This window comes from Oncorhynchus gorbuscha, linkage group LG09 (genome assembly GCF_021184085.1).
Source record: "Oncorhynchus gorbuscha isolate QuinsamMale2020 ecotype Even-year linkage group LG09, OgorEven_v1.0, whole genome shotgun sequence".
Lineage (NCBI taxonomy): Eukaryota > Metazoa > Chordata > Actinopteri > Salmoniformes > Salmonidae > Oncorhynchus > Oncorhynchus gorbuscha.
The window spans coordinates 48,687,347-48,713,804 of NC_060181.1; the positions used below are offsets into that span (position 1 = coordinate 48,687,347).

At 41.5% G+C, this 26,458-nt stretch overlaps 1 protein-coding gene across 1 annotated transcript in view; it reads left to right on the forward strand.

The window, feature by feature from the left end:
- The window catches only part of clybl (citrate lyase beta like), a 150,367-nt gene that overhangs the window by 65,350 nt on the left and 58,559 nt on the right, over positions 1–26,458 (forward strand). Inside the window, exons 3-4 of the mRNA XM_046364047.1 lie at positions 6,678–6,866; positions 25,003–25,104. Coding sequence (XP_046220003.1) covers positions 6,678–6,866; positions 25,003–25,104 — 291 coding nt within the window. The remainder of the gene's footprint in view (positions 1–6,677; positions 6,867–25,002; positions 25,105–26,458) is intronic.

Below are 26,458 nucleotides of genomic sequence, written 5' to 3' on the forward strand. Positions count from 1 at the left end.
AGAGAACAACATTTATGCCAGTTGCCCCCTTTTTCAATCTTCTTGCAACAGTGTAGAGCTGATTTAATATCTCAATTGCCAGATCTCAGACATAATCATATTTTCAGAATGTTTGCACCAACTCCCAACTCAACCCTGTTTTCAGTCTATAACAAACAATGTATTGAGATCAATTTTATATTGAGTGATAAAATAAAATATACTCTATACAGTAGAGACTGATGCAGCCTAGGAGGTGAAGAATGTAGGGCATGCCTGTCTGTCTTCAGGCTTGTGTGTAAAGCGATATTCATCCATACTGTGTAGCGTACATACCACTCTGTAGGACACTTTGTGTGTGTGTGTGTGTGTTAAAGAGCTGCCCTCTCGCATAGAAAGGTCAGGTGTTATACACTTAAAAAGCTAATCTGTGTTTGTGTGCGAGTGTTTGTCTCCGGCCTGCCTGCGTGTGTCAGCCTCTAATGATGAGGATGATGGAGGGACTCAAAAGAGGAGTGAGAGCCGGAGTTTTGGGGCCAGCACCCGGTGGGAGGCTAGGCGATTGGGGAGGGGTCTTTGAAGAAACTTGTAGGACGGCCGTCCAAAGTGCTTTATTCAAGCTCAGAGTACTCAAGCTCAGAGTACCGGCGCTCACAGAAGAGGACATGTCCACAGGAATGTTCCCTCTGTCAATTTGCAAGAAAGAGGGAAAAGGAATGGAGGAGAGGCGTGTGGGGGGGTATGTAGGTGTGTGTGTGTGTGTGTGGGGGGGGGGGGGGGTGTTCCTGTGTGTCCACTGAGCTCCTTTTGCCTGCCAGCCAAGCGTCTCTGTTTCAGAAGTAATGTACCGTCTCAAAGCCACAAAAATACAGAAAAGAAAGACCGTCTGCGTCTCTTGTTACATGAAAGTGGTTTTATCCACACCGCCCGGCAGTATATCAGCCTTGAACTTGGCCACTGGAGACTCTCACCCATCTCCTGTCTGCGTTTTATCAGAGAATGTTATAAACGAGGCTTTCTGATGATGAACTGATTTACCAGTGGCTATTCATTTTGTTTGGTCAGGAGTGTCTATGCATCACTAGGCAGGGAGGCTGAGACAGCAGTTCATGTCTCCATTTCTCTCTAGCTGTGTCTCAGTCTGTGTCTGAGTGAATGTCTCTGTTCACTACCAGTCAAAAGTTTAGACACACCTACTCATTCCAGGGGTTTTCTTTATTTGTACTATTTTCTACATTGTAGAATAATAGTGAAGACCTCAACACTATCAAATAACACTTGGAATCTGGAAGCAAAAAGTGTTTAAACAAATCAAAATAGATTTTATATTTGATATTATTCAAAATAGCCATCCTTTGTCTTGATGACAGCTTTGCACACTCTCTTGGCATTCTCTCAGCCAGCTTCATGAGGTAGTCACCTGGAATGAATTTCAATTAGCAGGTGGAATATGTTGAATATATTTCCTTCTTAATGCGTTTGAGCCAATCAGTTCTGTTGTGACAAGGTAGGGGTGGTATACAGAAGATAGCCCTATTTGGTAAAAGAGCTAGTCCATATTATGGCAAGAACAGCTCAAATAAGCAAAGAGAAACAACAGTCCATCATTACTTTAAGACATGAAGGTCAGTCAATCCGGTACATTTCAAGAGCTTTGAAAGTTTCTCCAGTGCAGTCGCAAAAACAATCAAGCGCTATGATGAAACTGACTCTCATGAGGAACACCACAGGAACGGAAAACCCAGAGTTACCTCTGCTGCAGAGCATAAGTTCCCAGCCCAGAAATTGAAGCCCAAATAAATGCTTCACAGAGTTAAAGTAACAGATACATCTCAACATCAACTGTTCTGAGGAGACTTGCTGCAAAGAAATCACTACTGAAGGACACTGATAATAAGAAGAGTATTGCATGGACTTAGAAACATGAGCAATGGACATTAGACTGGTGGAAATCTGTCCTTTGGTCTGATGAGTTCAAATTTGAGATATTTGGTTCCAACGGCCGTGTCTTTGTGAGACGCAGAGTAGGTGAACGGATGTACTCCGCATGTGTGGTTCCCACCATGAAGCATGGAGGAGGTGTGGGGGTGCTTTGCTGGTGACACTGTCAGTGATTTATCTAGAATTCAAGGCACACCACAGCATTCTGCAGCGATACGCCATCCCATCTGGTTTGAGCTTAGTCTCACTATCATTTGTTTTTCAACAGGACAATGACCCAACACACCTCCAGGTTGTGTAAGGGCTATTTGACCAAGAAGGAGAGTGATGGAGTTCTGTGTCAGATGACCTGGCCTCCACAATCACCGACTTCAACCCAATTGAGATGGTTTGGGATGAGTTGGATCTCAGAGTGAAGGAAAAGCAGCCATCAAGTGCTCAGCATATGTGGGAACTTTTTTAAGAGTGTTGGAAAAGCATTCCAGGTGAAGGTGGTTGAGAGAATGACGAGTGTGCAAAGCTGTAATCAAGGGAAAGGGTTGCTACTTTGAAGAATCACAAATATAAAATATTTGACTGGTACTTCGTTTCCCTGTGTTTCTCTCTGTGTGCGTTTGTCTGCATGTGCAAGTCTCTCACTGACACTCTCGCTGTATGTGTGTGTGTGTGTGTGTGTGTGTGTGTGTGTGTGTGTGTGTGTGTGTGTGTGTGTGTGTGTGTGTGTGTGTGTGTGTGTGTGTGTGTGTGTGTGTGTGTGTGTGTGTGTGTGTGTGTGTGTGTGTGTGTGTGTGTGTGTGTGTGTGTGTGTGTGTGTGTTTGACTGCACAAGCAGTTCTGAGTATCATCATCACTTTTTAATATGAATTGTTAAGTTAAATTATTTAGCAAAGTGTATTTTTTAAAGTTGGCACTGATTTCCTAGGAGTCATCTGGTCTCTGTTTGAGGGACGTCTGCCTGTATTCTTCCGTCTTGGCTGAGACATGATGGATTATTTCATCAGTTGAGAAGGGGTGCACTGTGATCTCTGTCTTAGGCTGGAATACGCCTTAGTCACAGTCTCTCACACACACAGACCGACCGCACCGCTCCGCACGCACACACTGAGAAGAAATGTGTGTGTGTGTGTGTTTGTGTGACGTCAGACAAGTAAAGATAGAGATAGCGAGTAGGCCCTTCTGAGTGAACATCTCATAATGAAGTGGGTAGAGTAGCAGGTCAGCAGTGGTCAAACGGAGACACAGATCCGTGCACACCATTAGGAACCCACAGTCCTATACAATACTCTATCGAAGAATGTCCATAGTTGGTGTGGGGTTAGAACGGTTGGGCTTTGTGCTTGAGTGTGTGTTTGTATGTCAGCATGTATGTACAGTTTCTGAAACCAGGTTGACCTGGCCTAAGGTGCTCATTCAAGTTTCTCTCTCCCCTCATAACCCCTTCTTCTCTTAATCTGTCTATTGACCAGGGTCATCACTCTATCTGACAGGCACAGAAGGCTAGCTAATGACCACCTCTTATCTACACAAGCACACACACACACACACACACACACAGTCCCCCTCCTCTGACCTGACAAGTCCTAAGCCGTCATTTCCTCATGTTACTTATTTTACAACACATTTCTCCCAGAAAGCCTTCCAACTCTGCCCCCCTCCATCCATCCGTCTCTCCCTCCCTCCATCTGGTTTGAATCTGCAGGCTACTGTGTCACAGATAGGTGTAGGGACTGGTGATTTCTCTTTCATTTCTCCTCCCTCCTCCCTCTCTTCCTTATCCTCCCTTCACAATGGCTCTGCTTGTTTGGGGACTTCATAAGGGACTGGAGAGGCTGTCAATGTGTGCTGTGCTGTGTAGTCTTATCATTAGGTTCCTGAGTTTTCCTGATCACTTGACTTCACCAGGAAAACCTTTGAACCCTAATTTATGAAGAGTGAGCTGTACGTTGTTGCTTAAGTGTCACCAACCCTCTTTTGGGAGACAGATATCTCTTGATGAGTTCACACCATTTTCTCTAGAATGATGTAATACTCTGAAAATAGAGGCAGACAATTTTATGAAACCTTTTATATCTATTTACAATAGCTGTTATGTTGTTCAATGGATAATGGTCAATGAGTTTTCTATAAAACAGTCTAAAATAAAAATAGGAGTGCAGTTTACCCAAATGAGTTATGTTATTGTGTTATCTTTGTGAAATGCAAGCTGCATATAACCTCATCCCAAGGCTAGTGTTTGGATATCAATAATTCAAGTTGGCCTTAGTGGGAGTGACCTTACTGAGTAAAGTATTTGTCATTTAAGTTGAGCAATTCACACAACTGTGAGGTGTGTTTCCAAGTGGAGGCAAGACATGTATGGAATACACATACAAGTTAGGGGGAAGGTGTTGTGGGAGATGATTGGTTGGTAGATTAAGCCAGGGAGGGGGTTCGAATAATCACACCCGGGCGCCGGTGTGTAAGCGTTTTTTGCACGGGCTGAAAGTTGATTGCATTTGATTATGAACCGGGCTGCCTCCCAGGTATAAGCCAGGTGCCCGCTCTGTCTGACGGTGAAGTTGGCTCAAAACAAAAGAGACGTAATTAAGCACGTTTAGTAATGAGTAGGATTTTGTTTTCCCATGCAAAAGTGATTGCTTATGATAACACTATCTGCCCTACCAATGAAAACAAGATTGAAAATTCAAAAATGTATTTTATACAGAATGGGTTGTATGTTTCTGGGCGATGCACCATGTTGCCTTGTTGACAACATGACCGAGCAGTGCAGATTACTGTTCGATTTGAGGAGGGCGCTCCTCCCTCCCTGCCTTCGCCCGGGCCAGATTAATCAAACCTCTTCATTGCCTATGCTCCCGATCTTTCTATTGGCTAACAAAGGCCAAGTTTGCCGTGTTGGTCCACCAGACTCTTTGCGCATTTGGGCGGAAGTGTCTGGGAACGTTATTAGACTGCATATACAGCTTTTATGCTGGGAAATAGGGTCGAACTGACATGGATAAATATCTGAGTGTCTATTGCGACTTGCCATTATAGGATTCATCTTTGTGTTTTTACCCAACACTCCCCCATTATTATCTGTGGTCTGTTGATAAAATACCTGCTTTCACTTATTCAATACTATAGAAAACCATTTCATAAGTACTTTTAGGCTGAGCAATGTGGTACACATCCAGTACATGGATTTGATCACAAATCCCCAACCCTGCTCTTAGGTCAAGCTTTAAAGCGATATTGCAAGATTTCTCAATCTAGGTGGTTTATCTACTTTATCTACCCAGGGTCAAACGAACTCATGGATACCATTATTATCATTAGCATATCATTATCGTAGCGCAATTGCTGGAAGTTTCCCGGTAGATAGCTACTCTCATTAGCAGGGGAATAGACTTTCTAACTACTCCAAAACTTGGTGGTAGGTAATTTGGTCATCACAACATGGTATCTACCCGTGCGCTCACAGACACCATAATGGGACAGATACAACATTGCGATCCCCTATACATTTCTATGCGACAATAGGGAAAGAATGAGGAAGTGGATAGAATCTTAATATTATCAGTGAAATAAAAAATATATTGATTGTTATGTTTAGCTTTGTAAGACTATAAATGACCAAGCACCCAATTTTGGAGTAATTAGAAGCAGGGGTTGGACCCGGTTCAGGCAACAGAACCAAAAACCGGAAAAGAACTACATTTTTCAAGGATCAGAATCATAACCAGGAACGAAAGTGATCTATACTGTTCCGGGAACAGGATCGTTATTTTTAAAGCTTGGAGCAGTTAATAACGTTATTTTACATTTTGGGGATCTTTTTCCAGTTCCACAAAAAAACACAATAAACCGCCTAGGCAAAGCCCTCTCTCTGTCAATCCGAAACCTCTTCCAGTGCCAGCCTGCCAGCTGAAAATCTCTGAAGTTCAAAGACATTCAACGTTCCTCCATTCAGGCCTAATTCAGATAATATATGTCATCACAAGATGCCCAGAGCTTCAAGCCAAGCCTCTTCCTTCGCGCTCTCGCCCCATCCACAAAATGTAATTTACATCTCACGCCCTACACTTGTTTTTCCATCACGCATGTTTAACAACTCATTTCGCTATAGCTTGCCCACTCCATAGCAAGCTGCTCTATCTGCACTGCATGATTGTAGTTTAATGTCAAGCTAAATGTAAAACAAAATAGATTTCAGAGGTTTAAAAAGTAACAGAAAAAAAAACAATATAAACCAGTACTTTTTTGGTGTTCAAACTGGTTCAGAGCTTTATTTTGCTGGTCGGAACAGTGGAATGGAACAAAAAAATATATTGTTCTGTTCAGAACAAAACAAATGGAAAAACGTTTTTGTTCCAACCCCTGGTTAGGTCTATTCACCTGCATTTGAGAGGACCTAACCCTACTATACCGGGAGACTTCCAGCAATTGCGCTATAATGCTTGCTATCTTCAATAATCTCCAAACTGCACGCCGAGACATACAAATGATATCCATGAGTTCCGACTCTGGGTAAGTAGATAAACGACCTAAATCTCAAAATCTTGCCGTATTCCCTTAACGCTGGACTGGTGCAAAGCTGACAGCTACACTCTTTCTTTTTCTCTCTCTCTCTGCCTCTCTCTCTCCCTCTTTCTCAATCTCTCCTACTCTCTCCTTCATCCATATTACTCTCTCTGTCTATCTCTCTCTTTCCCCCTGCGTCCGCCATCCTTCTATGTAATAATGGACTATTTTCTTTGTTTTGTCTCCTTTTCAAGACAGAGGCAAGGGAGACCATCCCCAGGATGCTGGCAGAGCTAGACCTAGGCAGGACAGAGAAGTGTGTGAGGGTCAACTCAGTGTCCAGCGGCCTGGCCAATGCTGACCTACAGGTCATCCTGCAGGCCGAGGTTCTGCCTCCAGCCCTGATGCTGCCCAAGGTGGAGGACGCAGCGGAGGTGCAATGGGTATGTGTCTTTTATGTGTGTGCGTGTGGAGGTTTTTGCTTCATGATTGATTGCCTGAGACCTAAGACCGAAGACCTGAGACCGAAAAACAAAACAAACTATGCAAGAGATTTTTATTCTTAATTGGACTGTGTTAACAGCTTGAGCGGTCGTGAGTGGATGCACTTGTTTTGTTTCTATCCTTTGCTAGTTAGTGAGTTATTAGCCAAGTTGTAGATAATTTGGGGAGTGATTGCTTCTTACAAGAGCACAAAACGTGTACATTTGGAGACATCTTTGTAAAGTGAGTCAGGTAAAGAGATTTTTTTTTTCTTAAAGGGGCAGTGTTGTATATTGAGACAGGCTTGAATAAGCTAAGTAGCCAATAGGCAGGGGGTAGCATGATTTGTCTGATTCTCTGCAATAATGGTATAGGAATGATAATGCATTTCATTTTGTAAAGTGGTTTCTTGCATCAAACACAACATTTTCAGTCACCTCCTTGTCTGAAGGACAAGTGGATAAACAGATTCATGTTTTTTTCCCTCAAAGTCTCATGGAATGTAGACCTACATTGAACACCCCACATTTGCTGCTACTGTAGGCTGAATGATAGAACAGCTATTTCTATGTTAAAATGTTATGGGATGCATTTTCTCCGTTGTTTTTGATGGTAGGCCTCTGGTAGGCCTACACTATGATTAAATAGCAGAGGTGTGACCAGGTCATTGTTTTACAAGTTCCAAGTCAAGTCCCAAGTCAAGACTTAGTAGTAGTCTCAAGTCCTAAACTTTGACTTTCGAGTCCTAAACAAGCCATAATGTTCTCTTCACCAAATGTAATACCATTTCATATTTTTATTTTTAGTATTGAGATAAACTTTTGTTATTGACCAAATACTTATTTTCCACCATAATTTGCAAATAAATTCATTAAAAATCCTACAATGTGATTTTCTGGATTTTTTTTCTCATTTTGTCTGACATAGTTGAAGTGTACCTATGATGAAAATTACAGGCCTCTCATCTTTTTAAGTGGGAGAACTTGCACAATTGGTGGCTGACTAAATACTTTTTTGCCCCACTGTATATATTTATTACTTGCCAAATAAACTTGATCTCCATGGAAATACATGGGTAGCCATGAGGGAAAAAAACTCCCCCCATATCGATCGACTATCGAGGATCGCTATGGGGCACAATCGGGCGATGTAGGCTTGTACACAATCGCCCAACCTTAACACACACACCCTCTCTATGTGTGGTTACAGTAGGCTAACGTATGTCAATGGTTTCAGGAACAGCAATAACATCAGGCGGTATTTAGGCTACCAACTGCCAAGCCAGTTGTAGCTCAATCTTGGGTGCAATGATCACATTCCTGCACTGACTGACTGTGTGGAGGCTCATTGATTTAATGTTATGTTAACTTTGCTAGTGTAGCATGTAGGCTATGTATAGCTGTCGGCTATATTAGCCACGACTTACCGTTCTTTGTGCAGCTTCAAATGTCGAACATAATTGGAAATTGTTGTGCCTCCGTCTGTAATTTTCTTCCCAAATGTTTTGCAAGTTTGCAATCCGTTTTTTGTTGACTACAGTGTAGTCTTTATATCCGAAAATAATAATTTGGGGTATCATCTTTCCAGGGGCTTCGTCGGAATTCACGCACCGACGTTCCTCTGCACTGCCACGCGCAACTTTTTCTCAGCTGCGCTGCACACTTTTTTTATATAGCTTCATTTTTAATATTTGGGCTTGGGGAGGGTATCAAGTCAGTTCGAGTCAAAAGGCTCAAGTCCAAGTTATGTCACGAGTCATTGGTGTTAAAGTCAAAGTCGAGTTGCAAGTCATCATATTTGTGACTCGAGTCTGACTTGAGTCCACACCTCTGTTAAATAGCCAACATGGCCACTGTTAAAACTGTAGCTTAAAGCGGTTACAGTCTCAGTGTTCACAGTAAACTCACCATGGAAGTCGCATAGAATCTTGCACAGAACATTGGTGGAGGGGGGATGAATTGTAATAGAGGTGGTTCAGTTTCTAAACCTTGTCTGGGAGCTGAAGACTTGCATTTACTCTCTCAACTATTGCCTAGGCTTAAGCTCAACATTCTTGTGCCACTCCGACGACCCGTGTTGAAAACTCAGATCACATATTGTTCAACATCTTGCGCAATGGAAGCAAAAAATAGGAGAAGTGAGAAACTAAAAATACTTAAAACATGTCTGCCTTCTTCCCTCCCCCCTCTGTCTTTAAAGCACACAGCGGCCCTCATGGACAAACCCAATGCAGTAAGAGGAAACCACAGGAATCTTCAAAGTAATAACAACAAACTTTGCCATTTCTCCATCAAGCGAGGGGAATTGATCCCTGTGGCAGGGCCCAGGGAGAAGCCCAGTGTTGCTCTTGGCACTCGATAAAAAAACAGATGACATTTCTTTAGCTGGGGCTTTAGAAGTTCCATAGATGTCTGAGCGAGCGCAACTGTGACTTGCTCTACCCACTGTGGAATTTGGGGAAATTAGAGAGCACATATTGAATTAATGAGTTGAGATGCCATGTGTTATATCATATTAAGATATAAGATGATATATATCCGTATATAAGACAGTTATTAATAAAATCATAACTAACATAAGAAAGAGGCCATTATAGTTTCTGAACTGAACATACAGAATTTTTAATCAGAGTTCCCAATTTGACATCTTTCTTGTTTGTTAAATGAGAATGGATGTTAGTCATTGAACTGTGTGTGTGTGTGTGTGTGTGTGTGTGTGTGTGTGTGTGTGTGTGTGTGTGTGTGTGTGTGTGTGTGTGTGTGTGTGTGTGTGTGTGTGTGTGTGTGTGTGTGTGTGTGTGTGTGTGTGTGTGTGTGTGTGTGTGTGTGTGTGTGTGTGGTGTGTGTGTGTGTGTGTGTCAGTGTCAGTGTGTCAGTGTGTGTGTCAGTGTGTCAGTGTCAGTGAGTGAGTGTATGACATTGTGTCTACACTTTCACTTTCTTTAGCCACGCTGAATGGATACCTCAGTCTGTCCCGTCAGCTCTAGGCCCTGCGCCACTCCAGACATACGTCAACCATGGGAGACAACGAGCTCGTGGTTACAGTTCCGTTGGCATGCATTGAAACGTATAATCATAATGATGACATGTTAATCATAATGATACATACGAAATTCAGACCAGGTAGCTATTACTTTTTCCAAAGTCAAGACAGAACTTAATTTATTGATAAGACGGATAGCAGAATTTACCATCCATTGAGTTAGACAACCAATAATTCCATGTTAATCGCCCCAAGCTACACAGTAATAATCAATTAGCTGATATAGCAACTATTGAATCTAAAACAGGGAGAATTACTATCAGAACCAAAATGAATCAAAGTTTATCCCACTTCTATAAAGAATTGAACACTTCAGGTTGTAAATCCACACCAAGCCAGCCCTTATGAAAATGAATTTGTTGCTGCAAACTAAATAGTGTGCCATGAAATGTTGCCAAAAGTCTGAAAACTTTTGCCACGTGGTGAATCTGCGGCAAACCTTTGACAACAATAACAGTTTGCCAGAGTTTTTTTCTGGCAATTCTCTTAGGATTCAGTTTGAATCTGTGCCAAACATGGGGCAACAAGTTCATGACCAATCAAGGAGATAAGAAACATCTGTTTGAAAATGGAAACCAAGCTATCTAGGTAGCTAGCTAGCTACCAAAGTTGTCCGGTGAGTGTCTAACTTAATTAAACTTCTTAATAAACTTTCACATTTTATTAGCTCAATGGTTGCTAAATAGCAAAGTCATGTTTTAATGGGATAGAGTGAAACACATTTTGTTGATACCAGTTTCAATCTATCAGTGCCACTGACTGACTGGCTAGCTCTTAGCTAGCTAACGTTATATATAATTTTTTCACAATTCATGTGATAGTTAGCTAGCTAGCTAACTAATGATTTTCCTAAACATGTATTTTTTTAGGTGAATACTGTTTTTTAATACCAATATGCTAGTGTCATGGTTCAGTAACATGTTAGCTAGAACAACAGCTAAGTTTGGTAGCTAGCTAGCAACACTATGAGTTTATTTGACGTCAAAGCAAAATGTCACTTTTGCAGATGGATACCCTCCCCTTACCCATGGTGTTGGAAGAGGCTGTACTGGGATGAGGATGCATCAACACCCTGGTAATATGTTTGTGGTGCACTCAGTGATACAACTTTTTTGAGTGATAAATGAGTGTGTTGTCTTCAAGATTGATAAGGTAAGTAAATCTATTTATTATTCTCATAAATGTAGCCCATACAGTAGCTTGGCATTTTTCCTATTTTGTTGCCTTACAACCTGGAATTAAAATAAATTTTTGGGGTGTTTGTAACATTTGATATTCACAACATGCCTACCACTTTGAAGATGCAAAATATTTTTGATTGTGAAACAAACAAGAAATGAGACCAAAAAAACTGAAAAATGTAAAGTCAATACTTTGTAGAGCCACCTTTTGCAGCAATTACAGCTGCAAGTCACTTGAGGTATGTCTCTATAAGCTTGGCATATCTCACCACTGGGATTTTTTCCACATTCTTCAAGGCAAAACTGCTCCAGCTCCTTCAAGTTGGATGGGTGTTCCGCTGGTGTACAGCAATCTTTAAGTCAAACCACAGATTCTCAATTGGATTGAGGTCTGGGCTTTGACTAGGCCATTCCAAGACGTTTAAATGTTTCCCCTTACACCACTCGACTGTTGCTTTAGCAGTATGCTTAGGGTCATTGTCTTGCTGGAAGGTGAACCTCCGTCCCAGTCTCAAATCTCTGGAAGACTGAAACAAGTTTCCCTCAAGACTTTCTCTGTATTTAGCGCCATCCATCATTCCTTCAATTCTGACCAGTTTCCCAGTGCCTGCCAATGAAAAACATCCCCACAGCATGATGCTGCCACCACCATGCTTCACTGTGGGGATGGTGTTCTTGGGGTGATGGACAAAGAGCCCAATTTTAGTCTCATCTGACCAGAGTACCTTCTTGTTTGCTTATTTCGGGCCACTCTTCCGTAAAGCCCAGCTCTGTGGAGTGTACGGCTTATAGTGGTCCTATGGAGAAGATACTCCAATCTCCACTGTGGAGCTTTTGTAGCTCCTTTAGGGTTATCTTTGGTCTTTTTGTTGCCTCTCTGATTAATGCCCTCCTTGACTGGTCAGTGAGTTTTGGTGGGCGGCCCTCTCTTGGCAGGTTTGTTATATATTCTTTTCATTTTTTTATAATTTATTTTTTGGTGCTCCGTGGGAAGTTCAACGTTGCTGATATTTTTTTAGAACCCAGCCCTGATCTGTACTACTCCACAACTTTGTCTGTGACCTGTTTGCAGAGCTCCTTGGTCTTCATGGTGCCACTTGCTTGGTGGTGCCCCTTGCTTAGTGGTGTTGCAGACTCCGCCTTTCAGAACAGCTGTGTATATGTACTGAGATCATGTGACAGATCATGTGACACTTAGATTGCACAGAGGTGGACTTTATTTAACTAATTATGCGACTTCTGGAAGTAATTGGTTGCACCAGATCTTATTTAGGGGCTTTATAGCAAAGGGGATGAATACGTATGCACGTACCACTTTCCTGTTTGTTTGTTTTTTATTTATTTTTATTTTAAAAAGTATTTTTTTTCATTTCACTTCACCAATTTGGACTATTTTGTGTATGTCTTTTACATGAAATCCAAATAAAATCCATTTAAATTACAGGTTGTAATGCAGCAAAATAGGAAAAATGCCAAGGGGATGAATACTTTTGCAAGGCACTGTACATTCACTCTTTGGAACAATAAAATCTTTCATTGTTTTAAACAAGTAGTTAGCTCATCTTGATCATGTGTTGTTCCTTCTCTCTTTCTAGAAGCAATCTGTTACCAGGCAAAACGACAGATTGATGCCTTCAATCAAACTGAGGACAGATAAATATGAGTGAACCAGCCAGGTCAAGGCTTCTTGTATGCATGTCTTTGAGATGTAAGTTATACTATAAAAACATGTTGGGTTGTTTGGATGATCCAATAGCTATGTTGCAGGCATTGGGTCAATAGTTGGGATGTTTTCTGTAAATACAGCAAGGTTAGGTTTTTAGTGCTGGCTTATTAAGTTTGGGGTATGGATTTTTGACCCAGCCAGTGGTTTAATTCTCCCGCCACCACCGTGTGAAGTCTTGAATGCCTCTTAATGCGTATGTAATTATATAAAATATATAGGTTTTTAAATATATTTTTCTTCATTATTTTCCCCTGACCCCACTCTCCCCAAATTTGAATAAACTAATGGACAACAACACTTAGGCATCTTATTCTTCTAACTTATACATACTTTTTCAGATATATATTTTACAATCATTTTTTGTTTATTTTTTGTCCCATCCTTCAAGTACCCTCAACCTCTCCCATCTATCTCTGAATACCAACCAGCTTTGATTTCTATTTGCCATATATTTTCCAACTGTGCTGTTTCACAAAAGTTCTTAACCTATATACATTTTACGTTAACAGTATATTTTACAATAGTTATCTTGTTAATTTGAGTCCTACCCTTCAGCTCCATTCAACCCTTCCCATCTCTGAACACCATGCAGATTGATTTCTATTTGCAATATATTTTTCAACTGTGCTGTGATGTTTCACAAAAGTTCTGAACCTTTCTATTCTCATAGTTTGTTAAGATTGTAAATGAAAGAGAAATTGTTTTGCTCAGAGTATTATTATATTATTGGTCGATTGACTATGACTTTTCATTCACCGAGTAGTGCTATTTACAGAGTTAGCTCCAGGTAAATGTTGCAATTATTGAGCCATTAATGAACCTGCGACCAAAAGCAAGTTACATATGGACAGTACCAAAATAAATGATCTAATGATTCTGTCTCTTCGCAGTAAAATCTATTATATTGGTTGCAATCATTTTTTTGTCATTTAAATTTAAAAACTATGGCGTCGTTTTGTGTATCAGTTCATTAACCATGTGCCATGAAATCGGTACATCAAACATTTCTTTCCAATTATTTTGCAATCTATATGGCACAGCTGTCAATGTTTTGGTTCTCAAATTAAACTGGTATACTTTTTTATTTATCACAATTTCCGTTACCCAATTTTGGTCTTTAATGCAGGGACAACCGACAAGTTCCTTACTTTCTTCCCCTTCCACTTGCTTCTTGCATTTTTGCATTAATGCTGCAATTAGTTGCTTGTACTTTTTGGTAGAACAGACATTTTGTAATGGCAGATCTCCTCTTCATCTGAAGAGGAGTAAGGATCGGAACAATCAAAAGTAACAGTCAGTATCTGGTGTGGCCACCAACTGCATTAAGTACTGCAGTGCATCTCCTCGTGGACTGCAACAGATTTGCCAGTTCTTGCTGTGAGATGTTACCCCACTTTTCCACCAAGGCACCTGCAAGTTCCCTGACATTTCTGGGGGGAATGGCCCTAGCCCTCACCCTCCGATCCAACAGATCACAGACGTGCTCAATGGAATTGAGATCCTGGTTCTTCGCTGGCCATGGCAGAACACTGACATTCCTGTCTTGCAGGAAATTATGCATAGAACGAGCAGTGTGGCTGGTGGCATTGTCATGCAGAAGGGTCATGTCAGGATGAGCCTGCAGGAAGGGTACCACATGAGGGAGGAGAATGTCTTCCCTGTAACGCACAGTGTTGAGATTGCCTGCAATGACAACAAGCTCAGTCCGATGATGCTATGACACACCGCCCCAGACCATGACGGACCCTCCACCTCCAAATTGATCCCGCTCCAGATTACAGGCCTCGGTGTACCGCTCATTCCTTCGACGATAAACGTGAATCCGACCATCACCCCTAGTGAGACAAAACTGTGACCCATCTGTGAAGAGCACTTTTTGCCAGTCCTGTCTGGTCCAGCGACGGTGGGTTTGTGCCCATAGGTGACGTTGTTGCCTGGTGATGTCTGGTGAGGACCTGCCTTACAACAGGCCCACAAGCCATCAGTCCAGCCTCTCTCAGCCTATTGCGGACAGTCTGAGCACTGATGGAGGGATTGTGCATTCCTGGTGTAACTAGGGCAGTTGTTGTTGCCATCCTGTAGCTGTCCCGCAGGTGTGCTGTTCGGATGTACAAATCCTGTGCAGGTGTTGTTAAACAGTGTCCACCTGATGGCTCTTTGTGTATTTCTCGCGCAAAAGACAAAGGTAGCCATTTTTCCACCCGGTCTTACTGAAAAAAAGCTCTGTCCCGGTTGATATATTGTCGAATAGATATTTGAAAAACACCTTGATTATAAAACAACGTTTGCCGTGTTTCTGTCGGTATTATGGAGCTAATTTGGAATATTTTTCGGCGTTGTCGTGACAATTTCTGGTCATTTTCTCAGTCAAACGTGAAGAACTAACGGAGCTATTTTTGGCTACAAAAATAATTTTTCTGGAAAAAAGGAACATTTGCTATCTAACTGGGAGTCTCGTGAGTGAAAACATCTGAAGGTAAACGATTTAATATGATTGCTTTTCTGATTTTCGTGACCAGATTTCCTGCTGCTAGCTAGGCATAATGCTAGGCTATCGATAAACTTACACAAATGCTTGTCTTGCTTTGGCTGTAAAGCATATTTTCAAAATCTGAGATGACAGGGTGATTGACAAAAGGCTAAGCTGTGTTTGAATATATTTCACTTGTGATTTCATGAATATGAATATTTTCTAGTAAGATCTTTTGTCCGTTGCGTTATGCTACTTAGTGTCAGTTGATGACACGGTTCCGGGATGGGTAGTTACAAGAGGTTTTAACTGACTGATATCTTGAGATATTGCTTCAATATATCCACATAACTTTCCCCCCTCTTTGACTTGGCCGTTCTAACACCTGGATATGTTTATTTTTGAACCATTCCATTTTAGATTTTGCTTTATGTTTTGGATCATTGTCTTGTTGGAAGACAAATCTCCATCCCAGTCTCAGGTCTTTTGCAGACTCCATCAGGCTTTCTTCCAGAATGGTCCTGTATTTGGCTCCATCCATCTTCCCATCAATTTTAACCATCTTCCCTGCTGAAGAAAAGCAGGCCCAAACCATGATGCTGCCACCACCATGTTTGACAGTGGAGATGGTGTGTTCAGGGTGATGAGCTGTGTTGCTTTTACGCCAAACATAACGTTTTGCATTGTTGCCAAAAAGTTCAATTTTGGTTTCATCTGACCAGAGCACCTTCTTCCACATGTTTGGTGTGTCTCCCAGGTGGCTTGTGGCAAACTTTAAATGACACTTTTTATGAATATCTTTAAGAAATTGCTTTCTTCTTGCCACTCTTCCATAAAGGCCAGATTTGTGCAATATACGACTGATTATTGTCCTATGGACAGAGTCTCCCACCTCAGCTGTAGATCTCTGCAGTTCATCCAGAGTGATCATGGGCCTCTTGGCTGCATCTCTGATCAGTCTTCTCCTTGTATGAGCTGAAAGTTTAGAGGGACGGCCAGGTCTTGGTAGATTTGCAGTGGTCTGATACTCCTTCCATTTCAATATTATCGCTTGCACAGTGCTCCTTGGGATGTTTAAAGCTTGGGAAATCTTTTGTATCCAAATCCGGCTTTAAACTTCTTCACAACAGTATTTCGGACCTCCTGGTGTGTTCCTTGTTCTTCGTGATGCTCTCTGCGCTTTTAACGGACCTCTGAGACTATCACAGTGCAGGTGCATTTATACGGAGACTTGATTACACACAGGTGAATTGTATTTATCATCATTAGTCATTTAGGTCAACATTGGATCATTCAGAGATCCTCACTGAACTTCTGGAGAGAGTTTGCTGCACTGAAAGTAAAGGGGCTGAATAATTTTGCACGCCCAATTTTTCAGTTTTTGATTTGTTGAAAAAGTTTGAAATATCCAATAAATGTCATTTGGTCCCAGCTCTCTGCAGGTCATTGACTCGGTCCCCCCGTGTGGTTCTGGGATTTTTGCTCACCGTTCTTGTGATCATTTTGACCCCACAGGGTGAGATCTTGTGTGGAGCCCCAGATCGAGGGAGATTATCAGTGGTCTTGCATGTCTTCCATTTCCTAATAATTGCTCCCACAGTTGATTTCTTCAAACCAAGCTGCTTACCTATTTCAGATTCACTCTTCCCAGCCTGGTGCACGTCTACAATGTTGTTTCTGGTGTCATTTGACAGGTCTTTGGTCTTGGCCATAGTGGAGTTTGGAGTGTGACTGTTTGAGGTTGTGGACAGGTGTCTTTTATACTGATAACAAGTTCAAACATGTGCCATTAATACAGGTAATGAGTGGAGGACAGAGGAGCCTCTTAAAGAATAAGTTACAAGTATGTGAGAGTCAGAAATCTTGCTTGTTTGTAGGTGACCAAATACTTATTTTCCACCATAATTTGCAAATAAATTCATAAAAAATCCTACAATGTGATTTTTTGGATTCTTTTTCTAATTTTGTCTGTCATAGTTGAAGTGTACCTATGATGAAAATTACAGGCCTCTCTCCTCTTTTGAAGTGGGAGAACTTGCACAATTGGTGGCTGACTAAATACTTTTTTGCCCCACTATAGTCTTCAGTTTTAATGATGCCAAAGACCCGACACTAGAAACATGGCGCCACACATAGCTGGTAATTAGTTTAGCATTAGCTCATCAGTACAACCTTCAAAAAGTATTTTACACACACATTGTATGTATCCATTACAATCTATGCAAGAATCGTAATGCATGATTTGTCACCAGTTTGTCCGGCTCAGTAATGCCTCAAATGTAAATTGTCCTCAACAGTGAAATAGGTTTACTTCTTTGTAAATTAATTAAGAGACGGAACACACTTCAATTTAAACTTAGAAAATAGTGTCTAATTAATAAATTGAAATAGGGCCAAAAGATCATTAACAGGCAGCGTGTCTTGGTTAACTGTCCAGACATCACGCGCATTAAAAAACTCACTCTGGGGCGACCGTTAGAGGTATTTGGAACTCACACGTGAAAAGGTTCATAAGCCAGCACAAACCACCTAACCTTGCTGTATACACAGAAAACATTCCATTGACCCAATGCCTGCAATCTAGCTATTGGGTCATCCAAACAACCCAACATGTTTTTATAGTATAACTTACATCTCAAAGACATGCATACAAGAAGCCTTGACCTGGCTGGTGCACTCATATTTATATGTCCTCAGTTTGATTCAAGGCATCAATCTGTCTTTTTGGCTGGTAACAGATTGCTTCTAGAAAGAGAGAAGGAACAACACATGATCAATATGAGCTAGCTACTTATTTAAGGCAATGAAAGATCTAATTGTTACAAAGAGTGAATCTATTGGCTACATTTTTGAGAATAATACATTCATTTACTTACCTTATCAATCTTAAAGACGATACACTCATTTATCACTCAAAAAAAGTGTTAGAAGTGTGTGCACCACAAACATATTTCCAGGGTGTTGATGCATCCTCCTCCCAGTACAGTCTCTTCCAATCAACGCATATTGTTGCGCGCTGCCCAACTAGCTTAGCTGTTGTGCTAGCTAACATGCTACTTAACCGTGACACTTGCATATTAACATGTATATTGGTATTAAATTACAGCTACATATTCACCTAAAAATGTGTTTAGGCAAGTTAGTTAGCTATCACATGAATTGTGCAAAAATATGATGGTTAACATTAGCTAGCTAAGTGCTAGCCAGTCAGTCAGTGGCGCTGACAGATTGAAACAGATATCAACCAAATGTGTTTCAATCTATCGCATAAAACATGACATTGCTAACTAGGCATCATTTAGCTAATAGAATTTGTTTAATAAGTTAGAAATTTACCATACAATATTGGTAGATACTGTAGCTAGCTAGATAGCTTCGTTTCCATTTTCCAACAGATGTTTCTTATCCCCTTCATTAGTCATCAACAGTTACTGGTCTTGGAACTCCTGTGTTCACCAGAAACAGCTTGCCACAGGTTTGCCACAGATTCACCACTAATGGCTAACGTTTGCAAACTTCTGGTAATATTTTGTGGCAGACTATTTAGTCTGAAAAATTAGGGAGCTCTGGGAAATTGTTGTCCAAAAAGTTTTGACTCATCTGTCCATAGAACATTCTTCCAAGAGTCTTGATGATCATCCTGGTGCTTCCAGGTGCTTTTTGGCAAACTTGAGTAAACTTTTTGGATGAGATGAGTTCCATTTATATCTGGCGAAAACCAAACACTCCATTCCACAGTAAGGTCCTTGGTGGTGGTCGTGTGATTGTTTGGGGATGCTTTGCTGCCTCAGGACCTGGACAACTTGTCTTAATAGAAGGACCAATGAATTCTGTTCTGTATAAGAGAATTATACAGGAGCATGTCAGGCCATCCGTCTGTGAGCTGAAACTGAAGCGCAGCTGGGTGACGCAGCAAGACAATGATCCAAAACACACAATCAAGTCTGCATGTTCATGCTTGAAAAACCACAAATGTCACTGAGTTAAAGCAGTTCTGCATGCAAGAGTGGGCCAAAATTCCTCCACAGTGATGTGAGAGACTGGTCAACTACAGGAAGCTTTTGGTTGCAGTCATTGCAGCTAAAGGTGGCGCAACCAGTTATTTAGTGTAAGGGGGCTATTACTTTTTCACACAGGGGCATTGGGTGTTGCATAACTTTGTTCATTAAATAAAATAAGTATACATTTTTGTTATTTGTAAACTCAGGTTCCCTTTATCTTATATTAGGTTTTGGTTGAAGTTCTGATATTCCAAAATAGAGAAAAGCAGAAAGGGGGCAAATACTTTTTCAGGGCACTGTATGTCATACTATATTATGATATACTGTAAAATGGTATACATTTCCAGTTGGAAGACTGTTATTAATGAAAACATAACATCAAGTCCATTATAGTCTTTGAACGGAACATACTGAATTTTGAATTGGAGTTCCCAATTTTACAATTTTCCTTTTTGTTAAATGAGAAAGGTGTTAGTCATTGAAGTGTATGTGCACATGACATTGGTGTGTGTACACCTTCACTTTCTTTAGCCCCGCTGACCGGATACCTTAGTCTGTCCAGTCAGCTGTAGGTCTCCCCTTGAAAGTGGCTCCATAAAAGTTTGTGTGTGTGTCCAGACCTACGTCAACCATGGGCCTCATCCATGTGGCTCTCTGTAAAAGTGTAGTGTGTCTGTTTTTGTGCGTGTGTGTGTATATACTCTGTTCTCTCTGGACCTCTGTAGGCTTATATCCCATGTGGCTCTTTATAAAAGGTGTGTGTGGGTGGGTGGGTGGGTGGGTGGGTGGGTGGGTGTGTGTCTATCTATAAAGGGGTGCAGTGCGGATGTCAGTTGGGGTGGGTCAGGAGACAGTGACATCATTAAAGCAGTCACCATTTCCTAAGGGCCACCATATGGGAGGCAACTGGAGGGGCCTAGAGCTGTCTGTCACTCTCCCACACACACACACCAACATACAGACTTCACATCTATCTTGTGGACTGTAAACGGTGCATACACGCACATACAAAACATTAAAAACACCTTATATAAAACACCTAATATTGAGTTGACCCCCCCCCCCCCTTTACCCTCAGGACAGCCTCAATTCGTCTGGCCATGGAATCCGCAAGGTGTCTAAAACGCTCCACAGGGATGCTGGCCCATGTTGACTCCAATGTTTCCAATAGTTGTGTCTAGTTGGCTAGATATGCTTTGGGTGGTGCACCATTCTTGATACACATGGGAAGCTGTTTAGCGTGAAAAACCCAGCAGCGCTGCTGTTCTAGACACAAACCGGTGCTTCTGGCACCTACTACCATACCCCATTCAGACACTTAAGTCTTTTGTCTTGCCCATTCATCCTCTGAATGGCACACATACACAATACATGTCTCAATTGTCTCAAGGATAAAATAAAAAGCTGTTAACCTCTCTCCTCCCCTTCATCTTCACTGATTTGAAGTGGATTTAACAAGTGTCATCAATAAGGGATCATCGCTTTCACAATTCACCTGGTCAGTCTGTGTCATGGAAAGAGCAGATGTTCTTAATGTTTTGTACACTCAGTGTAGAGAGCCGCAGGGACAAGGCCTATGGCTGACAGGTTTGGACAGATACAGGGTGCACACACACTGTTGAGCAGAAATAGTTGACCATTCAGCAGCTCTGCATGACTTTTGAAAAGACCTGCAATTATTTGCAATGTCTTAACTAGGTGAAGGGAGCTTTGAAGAGAAGGAGGAAAAGAAAGGAAAGAGGGTGGGGAAATAATAACAGAAGGTGAGATGGAGGGAGGATTGAAACGGGAGAGAGAGGGAATGGAAGGAAGGAGAGGGGGAGAGTGGCTATGTAAGGAAAGTGAGAGGGAAAGGTGGAATGGGGTCTGTTCTCACACAGACAGACACTTCTGGTCTCTCGGCCAGAAGCAGGACGTTTTTAACTAGTGTTTTTAATTAGAACACATTTCTTTCCTGCTGCCTGCCCTCTCTCTCTCTCCCCCTTTCTCTCTCTTTCTTACACTGGTTAATTGGAGACAGGTGTTCCCCTCTTTCTCTTCCCCCAGTCAGCCGTTTCTCCCCTTATTCCCTACTTTTCTTCACAAAAAAATAATAATAAGAAGAAATTCTAGGAGACTCGTGATAAAATAAAGTATTAAAATATTGTCCCAGTTGATGATGTAGGCCAGGGATGCAAACTAACAAGAGTACACTAACGTATTTTTTATTTATTTTAATTATAGGAATTTATAGAACACAGCAGTAGTCTTGCCTAAAGCACTTTATTTTGCATTGTTGCGCCTCAACATATCCACAATACACTCAGACACACACACACAAACACGCGCACACACATAAACACACACAATGGGTGTGGGAGCCAATCTCATGATATGCGCGTCTGTCTGCATTCATCTGTCACTCTCTGTCTGTCTTCCGGTGTGTCTGTCTGTGTGCCGACCTGCATTCGTGTCCATGTGTCCCTGCATAAGCATGTCTGTGGTGTTATCCCCAATGCCCAATGTCAGTAAAGCTGTAAATCCTTGTCTTATGTACCTTCCTCTCTTGCTTCTTACTATTGATACAGGCCCAAGATCCTCCAGCACTGATTTGCCCCTAAAAGATGGACTTACTTTGTTCCCCATTGTGTGGAAACCTTTAGCCGGCCTTTTCTCCTTGTGTGATGGACAAGGCTTATCGGAGGATAATAGGCGGAACTCTTTTGTCTTTTGACAATTCTCACACAAATTCGGGGCTGTGGTGTATTCGTCGCTGCCACGCTATTGGGTGTGTACTGGGGATTGAAAGGAGAAAGAGAGAGAGGGAGATGGGCCTCTCTTCTCCTCCTCTGTCTACTTTTTGTCCTTTACCGCCGACACCTCTTTTTTGTTCCCACCTCTCATTCATTTCTCGGCTTCCCCTCTGTGAAATGAACACTTCAGCTGGCCGGAAACATTTAATCTGGGCCCCTTTTGAAGAGGATGAATTGAAACTTGTCCCACTCACCGCCACCTTCTTCTTCTTCTTCCTCACCCTATGGGTGGAAATGGTTGTGAAGTGTGGCTTGAAGAGGTGTTTTTGGTCAATAGTGAATAACATCTGGAAGGGTACTCGGATTGAGTGCTATTAACTGATAAAAGTCTCCCTGCCATAGAGGAACAATGGACAGGCACAAGTAACTCTCCATGAAAAGAGCCATGGTGATAATTGAGTGGATTTCTATGGTCCTTCTTTCCCAAGTGCCTAAAGCCACAATATGGAGTTTGTCTTTCCATCACGAGGGCAGCCCCGCAACTTAGTTTGCTGTAAAACTTTAAAGAAGGATGGGGCTGAAAAAAGCAACCACTCTCAAATGATTAAATGGTGCTATTGATGCAAGGACTGACAGTCCATGAGATTGACATAATAGTTTTGCTGCTGTATTGTACATGGTTTGTTTACAGACTCAAATGACAACACGAAGAATGAGTAATACAACCTTTTTTGGATTTACGATATGGTTTTTGATCAAATTGTAAGGTGTTTATTAGTAAAATGATTCCGCATTCAATGGGTATATACTGTATATATCATTGAGAGACCATTGAAATGACCATTGAGTAGCAGGACATATCCTAGATATTGTCTTCTATTACATTTTACATTTTAATACCCACTCACAATAACCTCTACCAGTGTGTATCCTGGCTCAACTGGATACTCTCCACACAAATAAAAGCATATAAACATGTTCTCAGATGTAATCAGAGAGGGGTTGACCATCTTCACTACAGCCAGTGGGAATATACCTGTCATTTGTTACCACTCCAACACATTTTCCCAGTCCAGTGAGAATTTGTATTGTATTGTGTGGTGTAGTGGGGGTAATCTATGTGTGTTATCTAGTGGGGGGTACTCACTATGCACTATGTCTGTCTACAGGCCAGAAATGGGCCTCTGATGATTTTCTAAAGGTCCACCCTGTAAATATGAAAATAAATACCTTTAAGTGTGTGCATGTCTGTGTGTGTATCTGTTTGTGTATTTGGGGGAAAGGGGAATTGGGTAATATTGTGCTAAGCCCCCAGCCAGCCAGCGTTACTTTTTATGTTGCTGTAGCAACGTGTCTCTTGTGAGGTTGTGACCTCAGATGATTACAGTACAAAGCCTATTGGGCCTCGAAAACCCCTTTGAAGATGAGAAGTCTTTGATGGTTTGTATTTATGTAAATCTCCCCGATATGATTTAACCAACTGAGATTGAATGGGGAGATGATTAAAATTGCCCCTATTTGAGAAATCTTTCAATGGAGCCGTTACTCTTTGTTTTTTAAAGAATGCGTTGTATGTGTGCGTGCATGTGTGATATTTGTGTCTTTTATTTAGGAAAATAGCACCACTTTATCAGGGCTTATTTATATCAGCTCTCTTCTCCCAGAGGGAGGAATAGACGGTGGGAGGGAGGGGGAGAGAGAGGAGGGGGACATGGCATTACAGATTTCTATTGGGCTTTTCTCCCCTTTTCCATCTCTCTCCCTCTCTCTTTTTTAACAGGCCTTGGAAGTGAATATCTGACGGAGAGAGTTTTTCTGTGTTTCCAGATGATAGATTTAGGAATTTGGGCTACCCCACTGGCAGTCCAGAGCTCGCTGTGAACTCTTCTGTTGAAAATAAAGAATCTTAGTTGAGCTTACTTATTAGTGGGAACCATGCAGAATAAAGGGCCCCTGCAAAGTGTCATATCACAACGATTGTTGCACCAATCTCACTATTCTCTTCCACCGAGGGGGCACACAAAATTGACATAATGTTGAAATTAAACACACTTAAAGACGGCACCACATTTTGTTTTGTCTTCTTTTTTTTGGGGGGGGGGGTTGTGTATATGGACCATGTAGTTAAATGGGAGAGAGAGAGTCCAGAAGGCTTCAGAAGAAGGGGAACCCTGGTGATAATGTAAAATATAATTTCCTTCAGCTTGACGCTCCTCTCCTCCTCTGCACTGCCTCTCTTCCTCTCGTTTGCGCTGCCTCGTCACTCTCTCGCTCGCTCTCTCTCTCTCCACAAAAGATCACTTGATGTATTTTTGTACAGGAATTAAAACGATGCAGGGAATAGGTATTGACAGTTGTTTTGCAACTCTCTCTCCCCACAATTGCTCCTTTTTGTAGCAAAACCTCAGTTTTATTATTTAAAGAGCCTTAATCCTGAATATTTTTCATGGTTGCAATTCCCTCTGACATAAACAGTTTGATATCCCCCCCATGTTTCTCTCCATAACTGGGTTTGTGTTAATGGCTACACTCCCTGAGTAAAATGCTAATGTTGTTGGAACAGTTTGGGTTACGATGTATTTCAATGTGTGGTTATAAATGGATTATAGGCATGGTGATATGAACTTTTCCACCATAAGATTTGATAAATACACGTATAAAGCCAGTTTTGATTTGAGATCTTAGTTAATGGTTTACATGTACATTTTACTTAATGTATACATGAACAAAATGATGATACCTCCAGCTTACCCTCATATAATGTTTGACCATGTATTGCGACTGTGCTGTTTGTGTATGCTGTGGCTGTCTCTCTTATTGAGAGTAATGGCATCACTAGAAAATTGAGTATTGTTATTTCATATGTGCTTCTGTATTCAGATACGCAATAGCCGTCATTTGTGTGTGTGGTTGTGTGTGTGTGGCTTTTGTGTGTGTGTGACAGTTTGTTGACAGGTTTCAGCACCACTTGAATGGACGAGCGCTGACGGAGCCCATTCGCCTGGTCACCTTTGTGGAAACCGCTGTGGGCCTGCTCAATTTTAAGGTAAATTACAAACAAAACCACCAGGAAAATGCCTGTGTCAGACGTTTTACTACCTCATTCACTTTTTATTAAAGCTGGCGTCAGACAACGCAACTCTCCAAGTGTCACTGTCCAAATACGAGAGATTCAAAGCGTCCGGACAGTCTCTCTACATCTCTCTCTCAAGGGTTGAACTCTTATGTGTTTATTCTGGTTCAGGCATGATGGTAAAGGGCCATACCCTCTTATGAGATAACAATCGATTTAACATGTAAACTTTTAAAGGTCACGTCCCTCACCCTGTTTGACCTAAAGTCATGAAATTCAGTACATAGGACCTTCTCACAGCAAACAAATTTGCCTCAAGGATCCATGAGGTCCACCATGATGGATTTTCCACCATTTAGAATTTTGTGAAAAACACTTAAAACGCTACTCCCCTGGCACCGAATGACCGAACTATACAAAACGTAATATATGGCATCTAAGGACAAAGTTCCTAAAACGACCGATAAATGCATATAAATAAATCACGGATATTCGTATTGTAACAAAACAGTACACATGTTCCAAATACTGTGAAGACTCAACATATTCAAGCATATTCAAATTGACTACAGTGGCGCTATAACAGGCACATGTTTATATATCTTAATCTGTTGGACTCAGATTGATGAAATTTGGCACACATGCTCAGGGATGAGTCTAGCTAACCTGTAAAATATGGTTAAGTTTTGCTGAATGCTGGCACTGTTATACATGACAAAGCATTCAAGCAAGCTCATTGTCTCAAAGTTGCATTTAAAATCATGGGTACATAGAATATATATACATTTGGTGCCAATCAGTCCAGTGGTCCTGGAGAAGAAGACGTTTAAAGTAGTCAACATTATTGAAAATGGTCCAAAATACCTCAAAGTCATAATAATGACTTGTTCGATGTTGAGCTCTGATATTTGGGAAGCGTGGTAAACAGTACAGAAGTAGCTCATCCTGGGGCAATGTGTCCAATTAGTCCTGATGGTGTCCTAGTGGGCACATAGCTAAACCGCGGCAATGTTGCTTGCAGCTTACATTTGCATTGGGTCTCTTCTGAGTTTTTCCCCTCATCCAGACACTCACTTTGACATGTTTTAGTGTTATCTAAATTGTGATTGTTTTGTCAGGCATCAAAGGAGGGTCTGGTTTTAGTTTGGGCCGACCTTCGTTGGTGAGGGGAAAGGGCACGGTTTGGGGGATTTTGGTGGGGTAACACGCTTTCCTCTTTCTTTTAATGTCTCTTTTGTGTGTGTGCGTGCGTGCGTGCGTGTGTGTGTGTTTTCTTTCTGGAGAACATTCTGTATCCTTAGCCAGACTGATTCCCTGGGATGGAACA